Below are 17568 nucleotides of genomic sequence, written 5' to 3'. Positions count from 1 at the left end.
GGAAAATAAGATAGAACGTTTTTAAATTATTATTTTGATAAAATGTCCTCTTTGAACAATAGTTTAATACATGAACACAGCATGAGGACTAACATAAGAGAACAATAAAAACTTATTTTAGGTTTAGGGAACCACAGGATTGCTTGATGAATATGAAATAGTGTGAGTGGCATTGGTGTGGGTGTGTGTGTGTGTGTATAGGTGCACTGACAGTCTGACATGAAGATCTGAGGAAGAAAGCGGAAAGTGTGTGTGTATGTGTGTGAATAAGTGTGTGAGTGAAAGTGTGTGTGTAGCTCCAGTCGGGGAGTGGGCTCTGAGTCTCAGGCTTGAGTCGGACATATGAGTGCGATGCCGAACAAAACAAAAAAAGACAAGGTAATGTGCATTTCTTCTTCACAGGTTCACGCTCGAGCGCAAGCTAGATGTCTTCTCTTTTTACAAGATCTTAGATGAGTCACAAATAATAATAATAAAAAATACCCCAAAGCCTCACTCGTAACTATAAGCTAAGCTTCCTCTTCTTAATTCGGTGGACTATGCTAATGCAGGCTAGCCGGGCAACGCTAGCGAGAATCTTTCACTTTATCCTTACGTTTTTTTTTTTTACACAACATTAATTTATTACTATTGAACGTAACATTTTCCACCCAGTTTTTAAAATCTAAAACAATTAGTAGTTTGCCTTAAAGGCTATTATAGAAATGCAGGGTAGCTAGTTCGCTAGTTAGCTTGCACCAAGACGGCTACATTTGTTTTCTCAAGTGGCTGCTATTAAATTATTAGCTACCGATGGTTAGCTATATAAACTGTTGTGTTTTATTCTTTAATTTTTTTGCAAGTTAACTTGTATAATCACTTAAAATAACCCAGTTTCCGCCTTCGAAATCCCCTAACTACCCTCAGTATCTGGTAAGAGCCAGTCGTGTAAGTTCCTGACTAGCCGGCTTAGTTATGCTAAGCGTCTGAGAGACAGTACCGCTCAAGTCTCTGTTTAATTTTAACTTTATATTTAATGTTTAAATGTGTCTTGTGGCTACGTTGTTGAAGAATGTAATATATAGCAGCGACACTTTCTTATTTGTGTTCTTCATTAGGAGTCACCGAAGTCTGGAAAAGTCAGTAAAACGACAGGACAGGAAAATTCAGATCATGAGGTAACGTAAAAGATGAGTAATATTCAAAATTGTATAGAAAACTAATTGTGTGTGTGTGTGTGTGTGTGTGTGTGTGTGTGTGTGAGACAACTAGAATAAAAAGCACATACCCATAACAGGGGATATTGTACATCTAATGAACCCTCTCCCTGTATTCTCTATGAAATCCTATATATTGTGAATAGGAACATCTTTGCTTTAGTGTGCAGCTGTAACTCCTGCACTCTTCCTCTTCTTCTTGTTCCTTCATCATCTTCTTTCCTAAAGCCACAGTCACACCAGACATTCAGCAGCGAAGATATTTTCAGATATCTGCTGTAGAAAATCAGTTGTAGTTTTCCGAGGTGGTCCCATCATCACCTTCTTTCCGGCTACATGTTATACGTATTCGCAGGTTAGAGTTTGGCGGAAAAGTCGGGAATTCGACTTGTCACGTCAAACCTGGCCCTGACACTCCGGCACGTGTAACTCCGTTTACAATGGATGTCATTTCCAGCATGGGTTTGGATGGTTTAACGGTTTCAAGTGGAGCTTCTCCTATCACATAGAAGTAATGACTAAGAATCATGGTGCTGCGTTTGAGTGTCTGAGATTGGACATCAGATGCTGTAGTATGTCTAGGAGAAAAGTGATTTTAGGGACGCTCGTGTTTTTATAGCTCGTCGTTACCGCCAGGATTTTCCTGTTTATTGTTTTGTTTTTCTAAATCTATACGCATCAGTAGGATGCTCTGCGTTAGCATCTTGTCAGCAGTGATGGTTCACTGGTGCGCCTTTGGCTGTGGTTCCTCCTGCGCAGGTGCATTTTCTGAGAAATGTTTCATTCAAAGAGGCTGGAATGTGAGCAATTGCTTATGATTTTTTAATCTCACTCCCACTTATGTCTTCAGAAGTAAATATTTCAACACGTTGAGCCGCATCGTGTCAGACAGACAAGAGAAGGAGTAAAATGTAATGCCTGAGAACGCCAGCTCAATATATCTAGACAATCATCTATACAATAATTTACACAGCAGGCACTAAGCTGCACGACAAAAAGAACTATCATACAGTAGTGATTTGATCTTGTACATATAATGCATCTTGTGTAAAGTAAATAAGCACAGTGGATGGAGTAGGTAAGGTGGCAGTGACAAGGTAACCATTAGGCTGATTTGCTTAGGAGTCCAGTGGGACGTGGCTGTTCGTGAAACTGGACTCGGCCCAGATTTGCAATAGACTTCTTCCTGTGAACAGTAGGAGGAGTGTGAAAAGTCTATGGAAGGGGCGAGTGAGATTCTTCCTTTTGTTTTTCTTTACACCGCTCAGTCTAGATGTTTTCAGTAGCAGGAGTATGTGACCCTGGGATAGGCTTGTCAGTCTTTACTTCCTGCTGTAGTGTTTTCCGGTCTGAAGTTTCCCTAACAGATAGTAATTCTACAGGTTGGAATGCTCTTTGGGGCTCTTGTGGAAACAGGTGAAGTTTGGCATATGCCAGGCTCTTCAGGAAGTACTGTTGCTTTTGTGCTTTCTTCACAAATGTTAATGTTTTTGGGGCCTGTGTGAAGTGATCAGTGCACTTCCTGAAGATTCCCTATTAACAAACTGCTCACTGTTTCTGCTGTCACACCAACGACGTGTAGAGGAGTGTCAGCTATTTGGGGTGTGAGCTTACTCATTTCTGTTAGTTTTGTTGTCCACTGATTAATCATTGATTCTCAGATATTAAGAGAACATTCTTTTTTCCATTTGTTTTTTTTATTTTTCACAGTTTTAATACAATCGCTGGGATGAAATGAGTCATTTTGGAAGGTTATATATGGCAATTGATGAATCAAAAGGGGATATTTAGATTGTTACTTAAGGTGTTTTATTTCCAGCATAGGCGTATTATGATGAATAAATGGGATTATGTGTAGGCGCTCTGGATGAAGCGATGCTGAACTCTTAGTAGCTTATTATCTGTGAAATGTAGAAATTGGCCTCAACTAGATGCAAGTGAGTGATTTTTCTTTTACATGTCTGAATGACTGATAGTCTTCTGATAGGTCAGGTGTTTAACACATCAGATTTGAACATCAGAGATCAAATAAGTTCGATTTTGACTCATTTGGAATAGAAATTCGCTTACCCTCAATCTCAAACATTGCACAAGGTGAGTTTGATGCGCAAATGCTGAATAAGTTTATATACAAGTGAGCTTTTCTCTTCCCTTCAGGGATCTAACAGGAAGGGCAGTAATAGCGTGCCGCCCACCACACAGCTGCTGAAGGGGAAACTGTCTGGATCTCAAGCCCCTGTCAAAAAGGAGAAGAGGCAAAGCTCATCTCGCTTTAGCCTAAGTAATAACCGCGAGCTCCAGAAACTTCCCGCCTTTAAAGGTACGTATGTGGATCCGCTTCAGTTTACGCAAACTAGAAGTGTAACCATCAAATACTGTAATATATATTTACTCAAAAAAATGTCAATTTAAGCATTTTTTAGAGTGTCTTCAATTCCATATCCCAGATTTAAACTTTTCCAAATGTTTATGCACATTATAAAGTTTTCCACTTTCGTTTCTATAGTTATCAAATTTTTTTTTTTTTTTTTTTTTTAACTAGAGCACTAATCCAAAATAAATTTAAATGAGAGAGTGGTTACAATTCTACAAAACTTCTTTTCTGACTTTTCGGGGGGGGGAGTTACTAAAACTACACTTATTTTCAATGATTGTTACGAATAGAAACGAATGTTTAGTGTTCTTCAGTGGTGGACAAGTCATAAATCCAGTAGCAAGCCCACAGAGCAGTTTAAAGCTCCACTGTGCTGCCCAGTCACATGTTTTGGTTGCCTGGGAACCTAATTGATTAGGCCAAAATGTGGCAGCTCATGTAATTCAATAATATATGATGATCTAGTAGATTACGAGGCACATGATACTGTGACCTGAAGGAAATAAAAATGTTTGGTTTATGAGTTGTGATGCAGGCAGATCTGTCTGCGTACCACCATTTCTTTTAAATATGTTTAACTGAATGAATGTTGTAAAAGCAGAGTGCTACATTTTAGCTCTGCACTGTACTTTGCTTCCACTTTCCTTACCTGTGTGACAAGGATGCGATGATATTTTATTATTAGTACACATAGGGAATAGGGTATAGCATAACACCACACACCATATACCAAAAGGAAAACTTTATTTATTCAAATTTTATTACATCTTTTTTCTTTTTTTTTTTTTTAAGTAATTGTTTTTTTTTCTTCTGCATACCGAACCTAGACTACACTATGTTTCTACTCTTGTCACACACCTTTGTAAAATGTACTGGCTATTGAGCATCAATGCTTAGAGTAATGCTGTTATTAGATGGCCTATTTATAACCCAGCTGTAGTTACAGTTTTATTTTTTATGCATTCTATATGCAACACACGATACTGAAAGAATATTGCATCATTGCCTTTGTTAATCTCAGATTAGACTGAGACATTTTCCCCAGTTTGTCATTTAAGACTGTTTGTCTATTGCTGCCTGGCAACCAAAAACAAAACACCAATCAGCTATTACATTAAAACCACTTGCCTAATATTATGCAGTTCTCCCTTGTGCTGGCAGAACAGCCCTGACCTGTCCAGCATGGACTCCACTAGACCTTTTGAAATTGTGCTTTGCTTTCTGGCACTAAGACACCATTAGTGTATACTGTTTTTTTTTTTTTTTTTATCGTGTGCACAAAGTCTGGACCCAAGGTTTCCCAGCAGAGCACTGCCTAGAGCACCGCTTAGAGCACCACACTTTCTCCTTTAGCTCTTCTTGTTCCCATTGTGCATTCTGGTACCATTTCTTCCACAGGTAAGGTAAGCTAATCACGCACACCCAGCCATCATAAAGACAACCTGATTCGCCAGACTAGATATTGTTTATTGATCAAATGTTGTTGCAGGGTCTAGTTCTGATGCTCATGGGCACATCATAAGGACTTTCAGTAATGGACAGTCTATTCATTTAACCATCAATATTTGGTCCAAGTTACACAGATCTGTGCACTTGCTCAATTTTCCTGCTTCTGATGCATCAACTTTGAGAACTGATCGTTTACACATTAAGAGGTGCCACTGATCATGGTTTTAATGTTATGGCTGATTGGTCTGGACTTCTCAATAAGTATGCAGTTGTACAAGTTTTGTGCTCAAATTTGAAGCTAGTTTTTGATCCTGCAAGTGATAAATTGGTATATATGTTCGCAAATAGGAATGCTATTGTCTCAGTTAGTAAAATGCTGCTTTAACTTCATGAAGTTTTTGCCGTTCAATCAATGGCAATGAAGGTATGTTTTTCTTTTTCTTTTTTTTTTTTGTAAAATAGACTTTTTCAAAGAATTGTCTTATATGCAGTATTTAACAATTTTTAACACCAAACTGCTCTACATACTTCTAATGGCATGTTTGGCAGTTTGTGTGGACAGAGGCACTTGACCATGACTTGTAGTTAAAGCATTCCTTTTTTTTTTCTGGTGGGAAAAGAACTCTGTCCCGATTTCAGCTGAAGTTTTCACTGAAAGGCACATTTTGCCTGCTTTATAACTGCTGTTTATTTTCCCACTCTTTTGGCAGAGAAATATGTTTGGAACTCTTTAAATGAGCCAGTTTATATAAAGTGAGTTTCTGTAGTGGGCAACTACAGAACAGTGATTAATAAAGGCATCTGTGCCTTGGAAATATTTTGTCTTATCTCCAAATGTTGAACCTTGATGAAGATTTTAATGACTCACAGAGCTGTAAGCATGATTAATTTCATGTATGCATGCTCAATACAGACTTGTGATGTTGAGTATTTAATGTTTTTGTTTTTTTTTGCAATAAGTGAATTATATAAAGTGTCAATTTTGTTTATTTAAAGGAAACTTCGTATCGTGGAGCTATTTGCCCACCCCCCTTAAATTGTTCGATTCAGCTTGTCTCAGAGCAGCTTGTTTGGTTAAATTGTGGTCAGGCATTAAATGTAGCACTTCTCTTTATTTATCCCCAGTTATCTTTTTCATAAGTATAATTTCCCCCAAATGTTTACAGGGAAGTGGATTTTGAAAGGTATGTTATTGGAAAAGGATCATGTTTAATAGCACTACATAACTAATAACCTATTAAATACAGGTGACAAAACATGAAATGCAATACTTGTTAGCAGGTTGTCTTGTTTATTTCATTGGAGTCTTTGTGTTGTTTGTAATAAAGTTGAAATCAGTTAAAACATTTTAATTAATTTTTTGCGTTTAGATCCTGCTCACAATTTTTGTCTGAGCTACTACCTGCACAACATATTTTACTTCATTCCTAAAATTATTTACTACAGTACGCTCATGTTTTAATTTGAAATTGTGACAAGCAACACCTTTTACTTATTTGTGATTCCAGGTATGTTGCACACTTGGAGAGTAGCTCAGTGTAGCTATTCTGCAGCTAGTACGGTTTAAGAAAGAATATAGAGAGCACGAGGATTATATACAGTATTGCGTGATGGGTATTATATCATAGGGAACGCTCACACTGATGTTAAAGCAGAATTTGAATGAACGAGTTTGGTATTTTTGTAGTTTGGCTCATTTTTCATTCACGTTCTCACAAATACAGCTGTTCTAAATCTTTGATACTGAGCACCAAATTGTCCTGTGCCTCACTGATGATTGTTCATGTTTCCAAACCCTGAGGCTGAAAAATGCAAAACTTTACAAAAAACCCCCGACAAATAGCAGATGTTCGAAGGAGATTTCCAGCATAAAATTGGTGCACATTGATTGCTGCCTGATTTGAATAAGCTTTGCAGAGTCTTGCTTTATTTCTGGGAATTTGACCTGATGAGCAGAACATCCAAGGCTTCAAGTCAAAAGGCTTTCAAGAGCAAGCAGTTCATGACTGTAGAGAGGTGCTTCGAATAACAAAAGCTCTTTTAGACTGAAGCACAGCTTAGCCAAGAGGGCTTTTTACACAATCTCTGATTATCTTTACCCAGGGTAGCATCTTTCTCTTTCAACAGCATTATGATCAGGTCATGTGCTCTAATAAAGATCAGTGTTCTTTTTATTTTTAACTACACCCCTCTTTCCTTTTAGTGTTTAAGGGAAAGCAGATTGGAATCAAACCTTGATGTCACAGAGTCCCTTTGTTTCAATATATTTTTTTCCCCCCACTAACAAATTAACTAATATTTCATATATATGTATGTGTGTATATATGTGTTTGTAAGTATATGTGTGTGTGTGTGTGTGTGTGTGTGTGTGTGTGTTTGTATATATATGTATGTATATATATATATATATATGTGTATATATATATATATATATATATATATATATATATATATATATATACACACAGTGAGGAAAATAAGTATTTGAACACACTGCTATTTTGCAAGTTCTCCCACTTAGAAATAATGGAGGAGTCTGAAATTGTCATCGTAGGTGCATGTCCACTGTGAGAGACATAATCTAAAAAAAATAAATCCAGAAATCACAATATATGATTTTTAAACTATTTATTTGTATGATACAGCTGCAAATAAGTATTTGAACACCTGTCTATCAGCTAGAATTCTGACCCTCAAAGACCTGTTAGTCTGCCTTTAAAATGTCCACCTCCACTACATTTATTATCCTAAATTAGATGCACCTGTTTGAGGTCGTTAGCTGCATAAAGACACCTGTCCACCCCATACAATCAGTAAGAATTCAACTACTAACATGGCCAAGACCAAAGAGCTGTCCAAAGACACTAGAGACAAAATTGTACACCTCCACAAGGCTGGAAAGGGCTACGGGGAAATTGCCAAGCAGCTTGGTGAAAAAAGGTCCACTGTTGGAGCAATTATTAGAAAATGGAAGAAGCTAAACATGACTGTCAATCGCCCTCGGACTGGGGCTCCATGCAAGATCTCACCTCGTGGGGTCTCAATGATCCTAAGGAAGGTAAGAAATCAGCCCAGAACTACACGGGAGGAGCTGGTCAATGACCTGAAAAGAGCTGAGACCACCGTTTCCAAGGTTACTATTGGTAATACACTAAGACGTCATGGTTTGAAATCATGCATGGCACGGAAGGTTCCCCTGCTTAAACCAGCACATGTCCAGGCACGTCTTAAGTTTGCCAATGACCATTTGGATGATCCAGAGGAGTCATGGGAGAAAGTCATGTGGTCAGATGAGACCAAAATAGAACTTTTGGGTCATAATTCCACTAAATGTGTTTGGAGGAAGAAGAATACCATCCCAAGAACACCATCCCTACTGCGAAGCATGGGGGTGGTAGCATCATGCTTTGAGGGTATTTTTCTGCACATGGGACAGGGCGACTGCACTGTATTAAGGAGAGGATGACCGGGGACATGTATTGCGAGATTTTGGGAAGCAACCTCCTTCCCTCAGTTAGAGCATTGAAGATGGGTCGAGGCTGGGTCTTCCAACATAACAATGACCCGAAGCACACAGCCAGGATAACCAAGGAGTGGCTCTGTAAGAAGCATATCAAGGTTCTGGCGTGGCCTAGCCAGTCTCCAGACCTAAACCCAATAGAGAATCTTTGGAGGGAGCTCAAACTCCGTGTTTCTCAGTGACAGGCCAGAAACCTGACTGATCTAGAGAAGATCTGTGTGGAGGAGTGGGCTAAAATCCCTCCTGCAGTGTGTGCAAACCTGGTGAAAAACTACAGGAAACGTTTGACCTCTGTAATTGCAAACAAAGGCTACTGGACCAAATATTAACATTGACTTTCTCAGGTGTTCAAATACTTATTTGCAGCTGTATCATACAAATAAATAGTTAAAAAATCATACATTGTGATTTCTGGATTTTTTTTTTTTTAGATTATGTCTCTCACAGTGGACATGCACCTACGATGACAATTTCAGACCCCTCCATGATTTCTAAGTGGGAGAACTTGAAAAATAGCAGGGTGTTCAAATACTTATTTTCCTCACTGTATATATAGTATCTCAAGTGTGTTCACCCCTCACATTTCAGCAACCATTTTAGTATACCTCCTCAGGGACAATACCACAGAAATGAAACTTTGCTATATTTCAGAGTAGTCAATGTGCAGCTTGTGTAGCAGTACAGATTTACTATCCTCTGAAAATAACTCAACATAGACATTATTGTCAAAATAGCAAACAAAGTGAGTACAAGTGATAACGGCTGTTCATAATTTAACTCTGCAAAGCCACATGTCCTATTCATCATGTTCGTTTTTTCCGGCTTGAGAGGACCATACAAATTTGTTTATCTTCTATTAGAGCAGTTTCACTCTGGTGCTTTGAGTACAATTCTCTCGTACTGAACACTTGATGTTCAACATGGCACCTCATGACAAATCACCAACACCCTGAAACTACAGTGTTACAATACAGTGGCCAGGGTCATACAGAGGATTTCCAACACAGGTTCCACTTGGAACAGACCTCACAAGAGTCGATCTAAGAAGTTGAGTGCTCGTGCTGTGCGTCAGATGCAGAAGCTGGCTTTATAAACATGCATGAGTGCTGCAGCATTTCTTTAGAGGTTGCAGAAGCGAACCGTCCGCTTGTCAGTGCTCAAACTATACGCCGAACACTGCAACGAGATGGTTTGCATGATTCCAGAAGGAAACTACTTCTAAAGCTGGCTCACAAGAAAGCCCTCAAATAGTTTGCTGGAGACAACCTGTCCAAGAGCATGGATAACTGGAACCATGTCCTGTGGCCTGATGAGACTACGGTGAACTTGTTTGGTTCAGATGGTGTCCAGCATGTGTGACAACACCCTGTTGAGGAGAACCAAGAAAGTTTTTCTTGCCTACAGTCAAAGATGATGGTGGTCGCATCATGGTCTGGGGCTGCATGAGTGCTGCTGGTACTGGGGAGCTGTGGTTCATTGTAGGGCAACATGGATTTCAACATGTACTATGACCTTCTGTTATTTTAGAGCAGTGGTCCCCAACCCCTGGGCCGTGGACCGTCACCGTTCCGTGGGTCAATTGGTACCGGGCCGCACAGAAAGAAAACATAACTTGCATTATTCCCGTTTTATTTATTATCTGATTCTGAATGATGTTTTATTTTGGAAAATTACCAGATTCTGTCCGCCACATCTGTCTAGGACTCATTTTTTATGCATGTCATGATGCCTCAGTCACATGTCTTACCTCCATCCTCTACCTTCTTAAAGGGGCTGCTCCGGCCGCTAATACATTACAGCTAAATTTAAACCCCCAAGCGAGAAAAATAAACAAAAAAACAACACAGTGGATTCACGTTTATTATTATATGTAGACAATACCGGTTTTTATGCCGGTTGTATAATTTTTATTTTGTTGTATTTATCCGCCACACCTTAAAGGCCGGTCTGTGAAAATATCGTCACACATTAATCCGGTTCGTGGTGCAAAAAAGGTTGGGGACCACTGTTTTAGAGGACCTTTAATCTGTACTGATATTTAAGATGCACACTGACTACTATAATAAAGTATATCCATTTTAATTTCTATAGAAGTGTCCCTTGAGAACATACAATAAAATTCTTGCTAAAATGTGAAGGGTGTACTTACTTTTGTGAGATACTGTTTAAGTATTAGTTCATTTGTTACTAGAAAAAAAGTCAATTGATACAAAGGGATATATCATATATTTTATTTATATATTTTAGAAATCCTGACAAAATCCTTACCACTTTTATTACAGTTTCAGGTTTAAACATTTGATTTATTCAAATCTTTGACTTCTCATAATATAGTCTGCCTCCTTCTAGATACATCTTCCATACACCTTTTGTTTTGGAGCTCTGAGCTAAATTCTCCATTGTCTTTGTGATGACAATTGGGCGTGTACTTGTTATATCTGATCATCTGTGTCTGTTCAGCCGAAGATTCGCTGCACCGACTGAGCTGCTGATGATGCGGTTTCCTGTCAGCACTTTACTGCTTCTGTGTGGTTGCTTGTTTATCGTGCATATGATTAAAAATGTGTCAGGGTTGCACCCTGGCAGAAATCTTAAGTCATTCTTTTTCTTTCACGTTCCTTTCACCAGTAAAAGCGGTCGAGCTAATTTTGGCTGAAAAGCTGACACTTATGTAAGTGTGTCCTGTCTAGTCATGACTGGTTCTGTCTTAAAAAGCTACATAATACACATGATCTGTGACTGGTTTAAAATTGTATCCTGAGTAATTCAGTTCTGTTGGTAATGGCATGAATGAGCTGAATAAATGGATGTGGTTTAGCTTTAATAGCAGCAGTGATCAAGAGAAGTCCCTGCTGTGTTTGTCAGGCAGAGTTTGCGTGTGTATCTTACATTTCCTTCAGATGTGTGGGGATCGATGCAGCTGTTAAATATTGTTGTTCATTAGGCACAAATATTTCAATAGCTGGAGAACGTTTACAGATAACGATCTGTGCTTTTCTTTGAAATCTGACGGTCTTCACCGTGTAGTCAATATCCCGCCCTGCTTCAAACTTGGCAGCCAATTGCAAGCCATTTCAGCTTGCAGTCGTGAGGTCCGGTCATGTGATTTTTGACAGCCAATGGCGAGTGGTTCTTTGTAGATGACATCACTAGCGAGCTGTTTCCCTCCAGCTTGCAGTGGAGCTTCATTTTCTGCTGAGAGTGCTGGTGCTGAAATGGAGGCTAGCTCAGATCGCTGTAGGTGATCCGCCTTCTCCCTCCTACCCTCCAAAACTCCCTCCCTCTTGGACGGACAGATAGGTGTTGACATGCTCTGAGGAGGGGAGCAAGATGGTTTTGGACACTCCAAGCTCAAATGGGCCTTTTCAGCCTTTGCCCCTCACGTATTTCAGAGGTGAGCCGTTCCGCTTCATTGTCTGTGGATGGGGGTAGGGGTGAGACTGTGCCTCTTCAGAATGCAGCGTCTGTGTTTGCTGTGGTAAAAGGGAGGTTTTTGCTTAAGGATCTAAAAAAAAAATAAATTATAATTTGTGATTAGGTTGTAAGAGATATTTTGCCATGTCCCATTTTTCCTGCTGTTGTTTTATAATTTTTTTTGATTTTTTTCTTAAGAAGGGACTGTTGCATGTTGCAAAATATTTAGATAAATACAGCTCTGTTGTAACGCTGTTAAAAGTGTGAGCTAAAAGGTAGCAAGGAGAGGAGGGGGTTGGAGCAGTTTTACTGTCTTCTGCCTCTCCCATCCCCCACTGAGACTGTTGATGTCAAAGGAAGTGAGGTCACAGCTTGGGGAAGTGGAGCTGGAACGCTATAGGATTTTGCAAAGAGAAAAATGCCTCTTTCCTGTGTCAACAGCATCTCGAAATCTCTAACCATTCATCTTGAAATTTCCTGTTGCTTTTATTATTTTGGGCTTCTCTGCTTTATTTTGTAGTGATAAATATATTTCTCTCTCATTATTAGTTAATATGCTCAAGCTTTGGTGACCGCAGCTCAGGATTGCTTAATGGTTTTTATGATACCAGTTGTTTTGATGCGCTGTGTTTCACTCGTTCATTCATCGGTTATATATTTTTTTCTTATTCCATTGTTAAACAATCTTAGCAGAACGGTGAGCTCTTGTCACTGACGTATTCAATTCTTCTGGTAGTTTGGTATGTAGCCCACACCCTGCAGTAGTTTGTAACTAGACCCCTTCATCAGTCCTGCAATCCTGCACAAAACATGCGAAAACAAGCCCGGCTGCTGTACAGAGGTGAGGTGAGCAGTCAGGCATGTTCATCAGGTAGAAGTGTTATTTCTAATAAGCTTGTAATCCTTCAGGTAATCCTCTCATATGCAAAATATTAGATGAAACATAGAACTATAGTGTGAGGAACGGCCCTGTTTTATTTATTGGTTCATTATTTATATTTCAACAAATAAATAATGGAAGTTCACAAGTATGAATGCAGCATTGTGTACAATGAACTGCAGTGAAAAATTGCGAAAGGTAAAAAGGGCACCTGGGGGGGAAAAAAAATTCCTGTTGGGACAGCAACTTGGAAATAATTCCAGATGTACTCGAAAATCTCAGTTTCTGAACTCTTAACCAACCAATGTTCTTGGAATTTCAGTGTCACATTTGCATCAAGTCACACTACAGTACATTTCAGGATAAAAATGACCAAATTGAGCTCACACAATGTCACCCAGGTTTCAAACTCGCAGCATTTCTGGGTTTTTCTAGTACTTGAATAAATAGAAATAGATAGAAATTTTAGCACTTAAGGCACTTTTGTGTGAACCTAGGAGCTAGTTCCAATTAAACTGTTTCAGATAATCTAGATCTAGTGTTTCGCTTCCAGGTTTATATACTGGAGTATTTCAGCAGAATATAAATTCACTGCTTATTTATTTAGATTTAAAGCCAGACAACTTCTGTGCCTATGGCATATATCTGGTGGTGTAAACAGCCTTTTAAAGCCTGTCACACCCTGCTATATCATCCACGTGATTGAGTGTGCCGATGAAAATCCATCAGTATGGAAGAATATGATATTTTTGAGTTCAATGGGATCAAGTTAGAAACAGCAGTAGTGTTTTTACTTGGTGTCATGGTGTGCAATCGGGTGGTTAGGTCACCAGTGATGAAATACAGTTTCCGTTTATTACTGTCTACTGGTTTATTTTTCTGATTGTGTGTTCCTGGTTCTCATGATCTATGTGTTTTAATGTGACTATTTTTAAGACTTTACCACAAAAGAATGAATCTTTTTCTCTTCAGAAAATCACACGGCAGCTCCCATTGCGTCTAGATGCAGGAAATAGACTGTGTAAAAAAATGTTTTGGCTGTGTAATACATGTTACATTTCCTGATTTAAGCTCCAGGGCTGGAGTGTGGGGTCATTTCCATATTTATTTCCATATAAATTTTTTTACTTTATGAGGGTAAGTCAGGGGAGAAAGATGGTGTGTGTATTTTATTTAACAGCCAATTGCTATTGATGCACAAAAAGTGGATGAATAGAGAAAAAGTAAATAACAGAAACAGGAGACACACCACTCTAATCTGGCTTGCTGCTACATACAAAGCACATTCTTACTATGATACCCACGTACCTAGCGCTCAACTCGTTACCCTGTACTGTCCACTGCTGTCAACATGTTATTTTACCTTTGCTAATACTCAGATGATTGCAATGCTAGTGTTTGTATATGTATCAAACCTGAGTGCTATGAAAAGCACAAAAAAGCAGTCATGTTTTGCATAAGCAGTACCCCCCCCCCCCCCATTTGACGCTCACCTGTACCTTTCTGCACTGTTGGTGTAGATGTGCCCCCAGCAGAGCAGGAGAATCTGTTTTTGCAGAAGCTGCGCCAGTGCTGTGTGCTCTTTGACTTTGTATCCGACCCGCTGAGCGATCTGAAATGGAAGGAGGTGAAGCGGGCCGCACTCAGTGAGATGGTGGAATACATCACACACAACAGGAATGTCATCACTGAACCCATCTACCCAGAGGTGGTGCACATGGTGAGTTTTACATTTTGTGATCAATACCATGAAGGAACCAGATTTAGAAGGAAAGTTTTATTCATATTGAAAGAGTTTTGTTAATGAACCTGATATATGTATATTATAACTAAACAAAGCTCTTCATGTGTTTGATAAATTGGCAATGTCATAGGTTTCAGCAGCTTGCTTGGCTTTAACGATGTCCAGTCTTCACTGTCTTTTTTTTTTTTTGATAGACTTGACTCTGATTACTTTACATTTTTGACTAATGGGATATTTGCCAGTTGTGGCTACTTTATGGTTAAACAGACAAAAAAAAGGCACACAATCCATACTAAAACCATGTTTATATTTGTAACGCATATACAGATGTGCTACATAAAAAGCGGCATTCACTTTGAGATAAGGACTTTATAATTTCTATAATAGCTGCAATGTTCTGTAAGGGTGTAATGATGCACTCTGGTCATGATTAGATTCGGGATGCTTGCTTCACGTTTTTGGCTTTTTTATGTCATTATAATAAACTGAGTGCTGTTTTGTCTGAAATATTTTTAAAAAGTGTATATACATTATTTCACAAGCTTGAGGAAAATGGTGGATTGAAGCATCATCTCAGTAGCAACAATTGAGGGGAAGGTGTCCGATCTCCACAGCCTTATTTTCAGCCACCGTAGAGTGCAGCATTTTAAAACCTCCTGACGATCTCTTCAACATTACAAAATGGACATGTTTCTGTATAGTGCATGTTTGTTTTTAGCAATTTGGAGCTACAGGTGAGGATTCTCCCTGTTCATGGTATTTTTATGCATTGTGCAGATTTGGGACCTCTAGTGTTCAAACATTGCTGTTGCATTAAATGCATAATTAATAGAACGCTGGTGTGAATCGCACATTCCCACATTGCATATTGTCGAATATTTTTGCATGAATCTGCATCGTGTTAAATGTATCATTACGCATACCTAGTGTGACGTTAATACAAGCGATCGGTTCAACACAGTTCTATTGTGATTTAATAAACCTTATTTCGTTTGTGATTAATGGTGGAAATACTCGACCTTGGCAGAAAGCCGAGAGCTGTTAGTTTTCTGCTCGTTATAATGCACCAGAAAGTGAAATAAAAACTGTTTTAGAAAAATGTTGGATCATAACCAGTTATTTTAAACATATTTTTTTTTAGTTACATGGTTACACAAGGTTGTATACTGTAGCTGTCATTATTATCTCAATGATAAATACACAGACGCGTCATAATTACAAGTACCTGTGTGTTCGACTTTCCCCAAGTGAGATGTAATTTGAACAGGCAGACAATAAACCCCCTTTTCAGGTAATTGCTACTTTTCGGCATGTAAGACACTTAGTCGGAGATTAATCCCAGTTATCACCACAAAACACAATTTGTTATTCATTCGTTCTTCTTCAGTAACTTCTTTGTCTGGGTAGCTGGGTCTAGAGACTGTCCAAGAAACAACGTGCACACACATTCACACAAGAGTACACACCTAGGGATTGTTTGGTATACACTTGTTTGATGTGTGGAAAAAACCTCTGAGGAATGCACATGTGTAGCAAGTGAGTTTTAAATAAAACCAGGAGGCTGCAAGCTGAAAACACTAGTATGAATGTATTTGAAGGAGCCATGCTGATATTAGTTTATAATGTTGGCGACAACAGTAATCTGTTTGCTGTAACTTTGTTGCACACTGTATCTTTCTCAGGTACTTAAAAAGCTGAAGAGAATCATACTCTCTGTAGTCATGCATTATATATAAATCTGTATACCCTTGCTGGTTTTAATAGTCTGTGATGATGATGATGATGATAATAGTGCATCAGTGAGGCTTAAAATAATGATATCTTATTTAAAATAGTTTTTGAACCGGGATTGTTAGTTCAGCTGGAGTGCACGGGGTTGACCTAGCCACAGCTCTGTGGGGCCAGCATTAACGGTTTCTGTGCTGTATTACATCTCTTTGATATTTATCAAACACTGGCCTACATGTTAAGCAGGAAACCACTTTAAATCGAAGTGCAAATTAAATCATTCCTCTTATTCTGCTTCAATTTAATCCTTGTAGCACAAAAAAACCCACCGTCAAGCTTCCAGAATCAGCATGATAATATACTCGTACACTAGAGTTCCCTTATCCGCTTTAGAACACAGACACTTTGAAGTTCATCGCTTTTATCATCAAAGTATTAAGATGAGTCTGAACACTGAAGAGTGCCAGTCTTCTGTTTATCGTCTTTGTGGCTCCACTGTGTTGCCTTTGTCTGACCAGATAGTAATTAGGGCTCGGTTTAATGGAAAAGAAGCCATTTATTAAGCACGAGGTCAAATGACTTGTTTGTCCATCATGTGCATACTGAGATTGCATAGGAAAATAAGGATGCTGTGGACTAGCATTTGAATTGGCGGAAGCTGGGGGGAAAATAATCAGGTGATGTCAGAAAACTTGATAAGTGCTTCCTTTGTAAGAAATGTTGTTTGGTATAACGTACAAAATACAAGAACATGTATTTCAGGTCCTAAATTAGAACTCGGAAATATAATCTCACCACGATTCTCATGAAGTGCATCATGCTATGTTTAATCACAGACTAAATCAAGAAGTGTTGCATGTTTAAGTAAATTATATAAATTATTCTAAATAATGTATTTGTTTACTATTAATCAAATTTAGAATATAAATGTTTATCAACATGTTACGCAAGTCTTACAAATGGTAATACACTGACCGAGCATAACTTTATGGTCAGCGATCAGCCATAACATTATGACCACCTGCCTAAACTTGTGGTGTTCCACCTTTTTGCTGAAGGAAACAGTTCTGACCTGTCTAGCATTAACATCATTAACTTCTTCAGCAATTTGTGAGCTACAGAAGCTCGTCTGTTGGATCGGACCACACGGGCCAGCCTTCACTGTCCACGTGCATCAGTTTTGTTCACTTCACCTGTCATAATTTTAGGCCTGCTTTTAAAGATTTATTATAATTATAACACATGGTGTTTGAAATTCTAAAA

At 38.7% G+C, this 17568-nt stretch overlaps 1 protein-coding gene across 8 annotated transcripts in view; it reads left to right on the top strand.

Moving 5' to 3' along the window:
- The first annotated feature begins 130 nt into the window (after positions 1–130).
- Positions 131–17568, top strand: part of ppp2r5cb (protein phosphatase 2, regulatory subunit B', gamma b) — a 26751-nt gene continuing 9313 nt past the window's right edge. For 3 of the 8 annotated variants that reach the window (XR_014536878.1, XM_083562295.1, XM_083562296.1), the window contains exons 1-4: positions 131–378; positions 1098–1157; positions 3354–3516; positions 14354–14553. Coding sequence is in view for 4 of the 8 variants with exons in the window: in XM_083562295.1 (XP_083418421.1) it covers positions 343–378; positions 1098–1157; positions 3354–3516; positions 14354–14553 (459 nt within the window). In the remaining 4 variants the exon portion in view is untranslated. Of the gene's footprint in view, positions 379–1097; positions 1158–3353; positions 3517–11372; positions 11934–14353; positions 14554–17568 lie in introns of those variants that run through there. The other 5 variants (XR_014536880.1, XR_014536881.1, XR_014536879.1 and 2 more) reach the window with 4 other exon arrangements.

This window comes from Silurus aristotelis, assembly GCF_946808225.1.
Source record: "Silurus aristotelis genome assembly, chromosome: 15".
NCBI classification, from domain to species: Eukaryota; Metazoa; Chordata; class Actinopteri; order Siluriformes; family Siluridae; genus Silurus; species Silurus aristotelis.
This window is presented reverse-complemented; position numbering and strand designations above follow the sequence as displayed.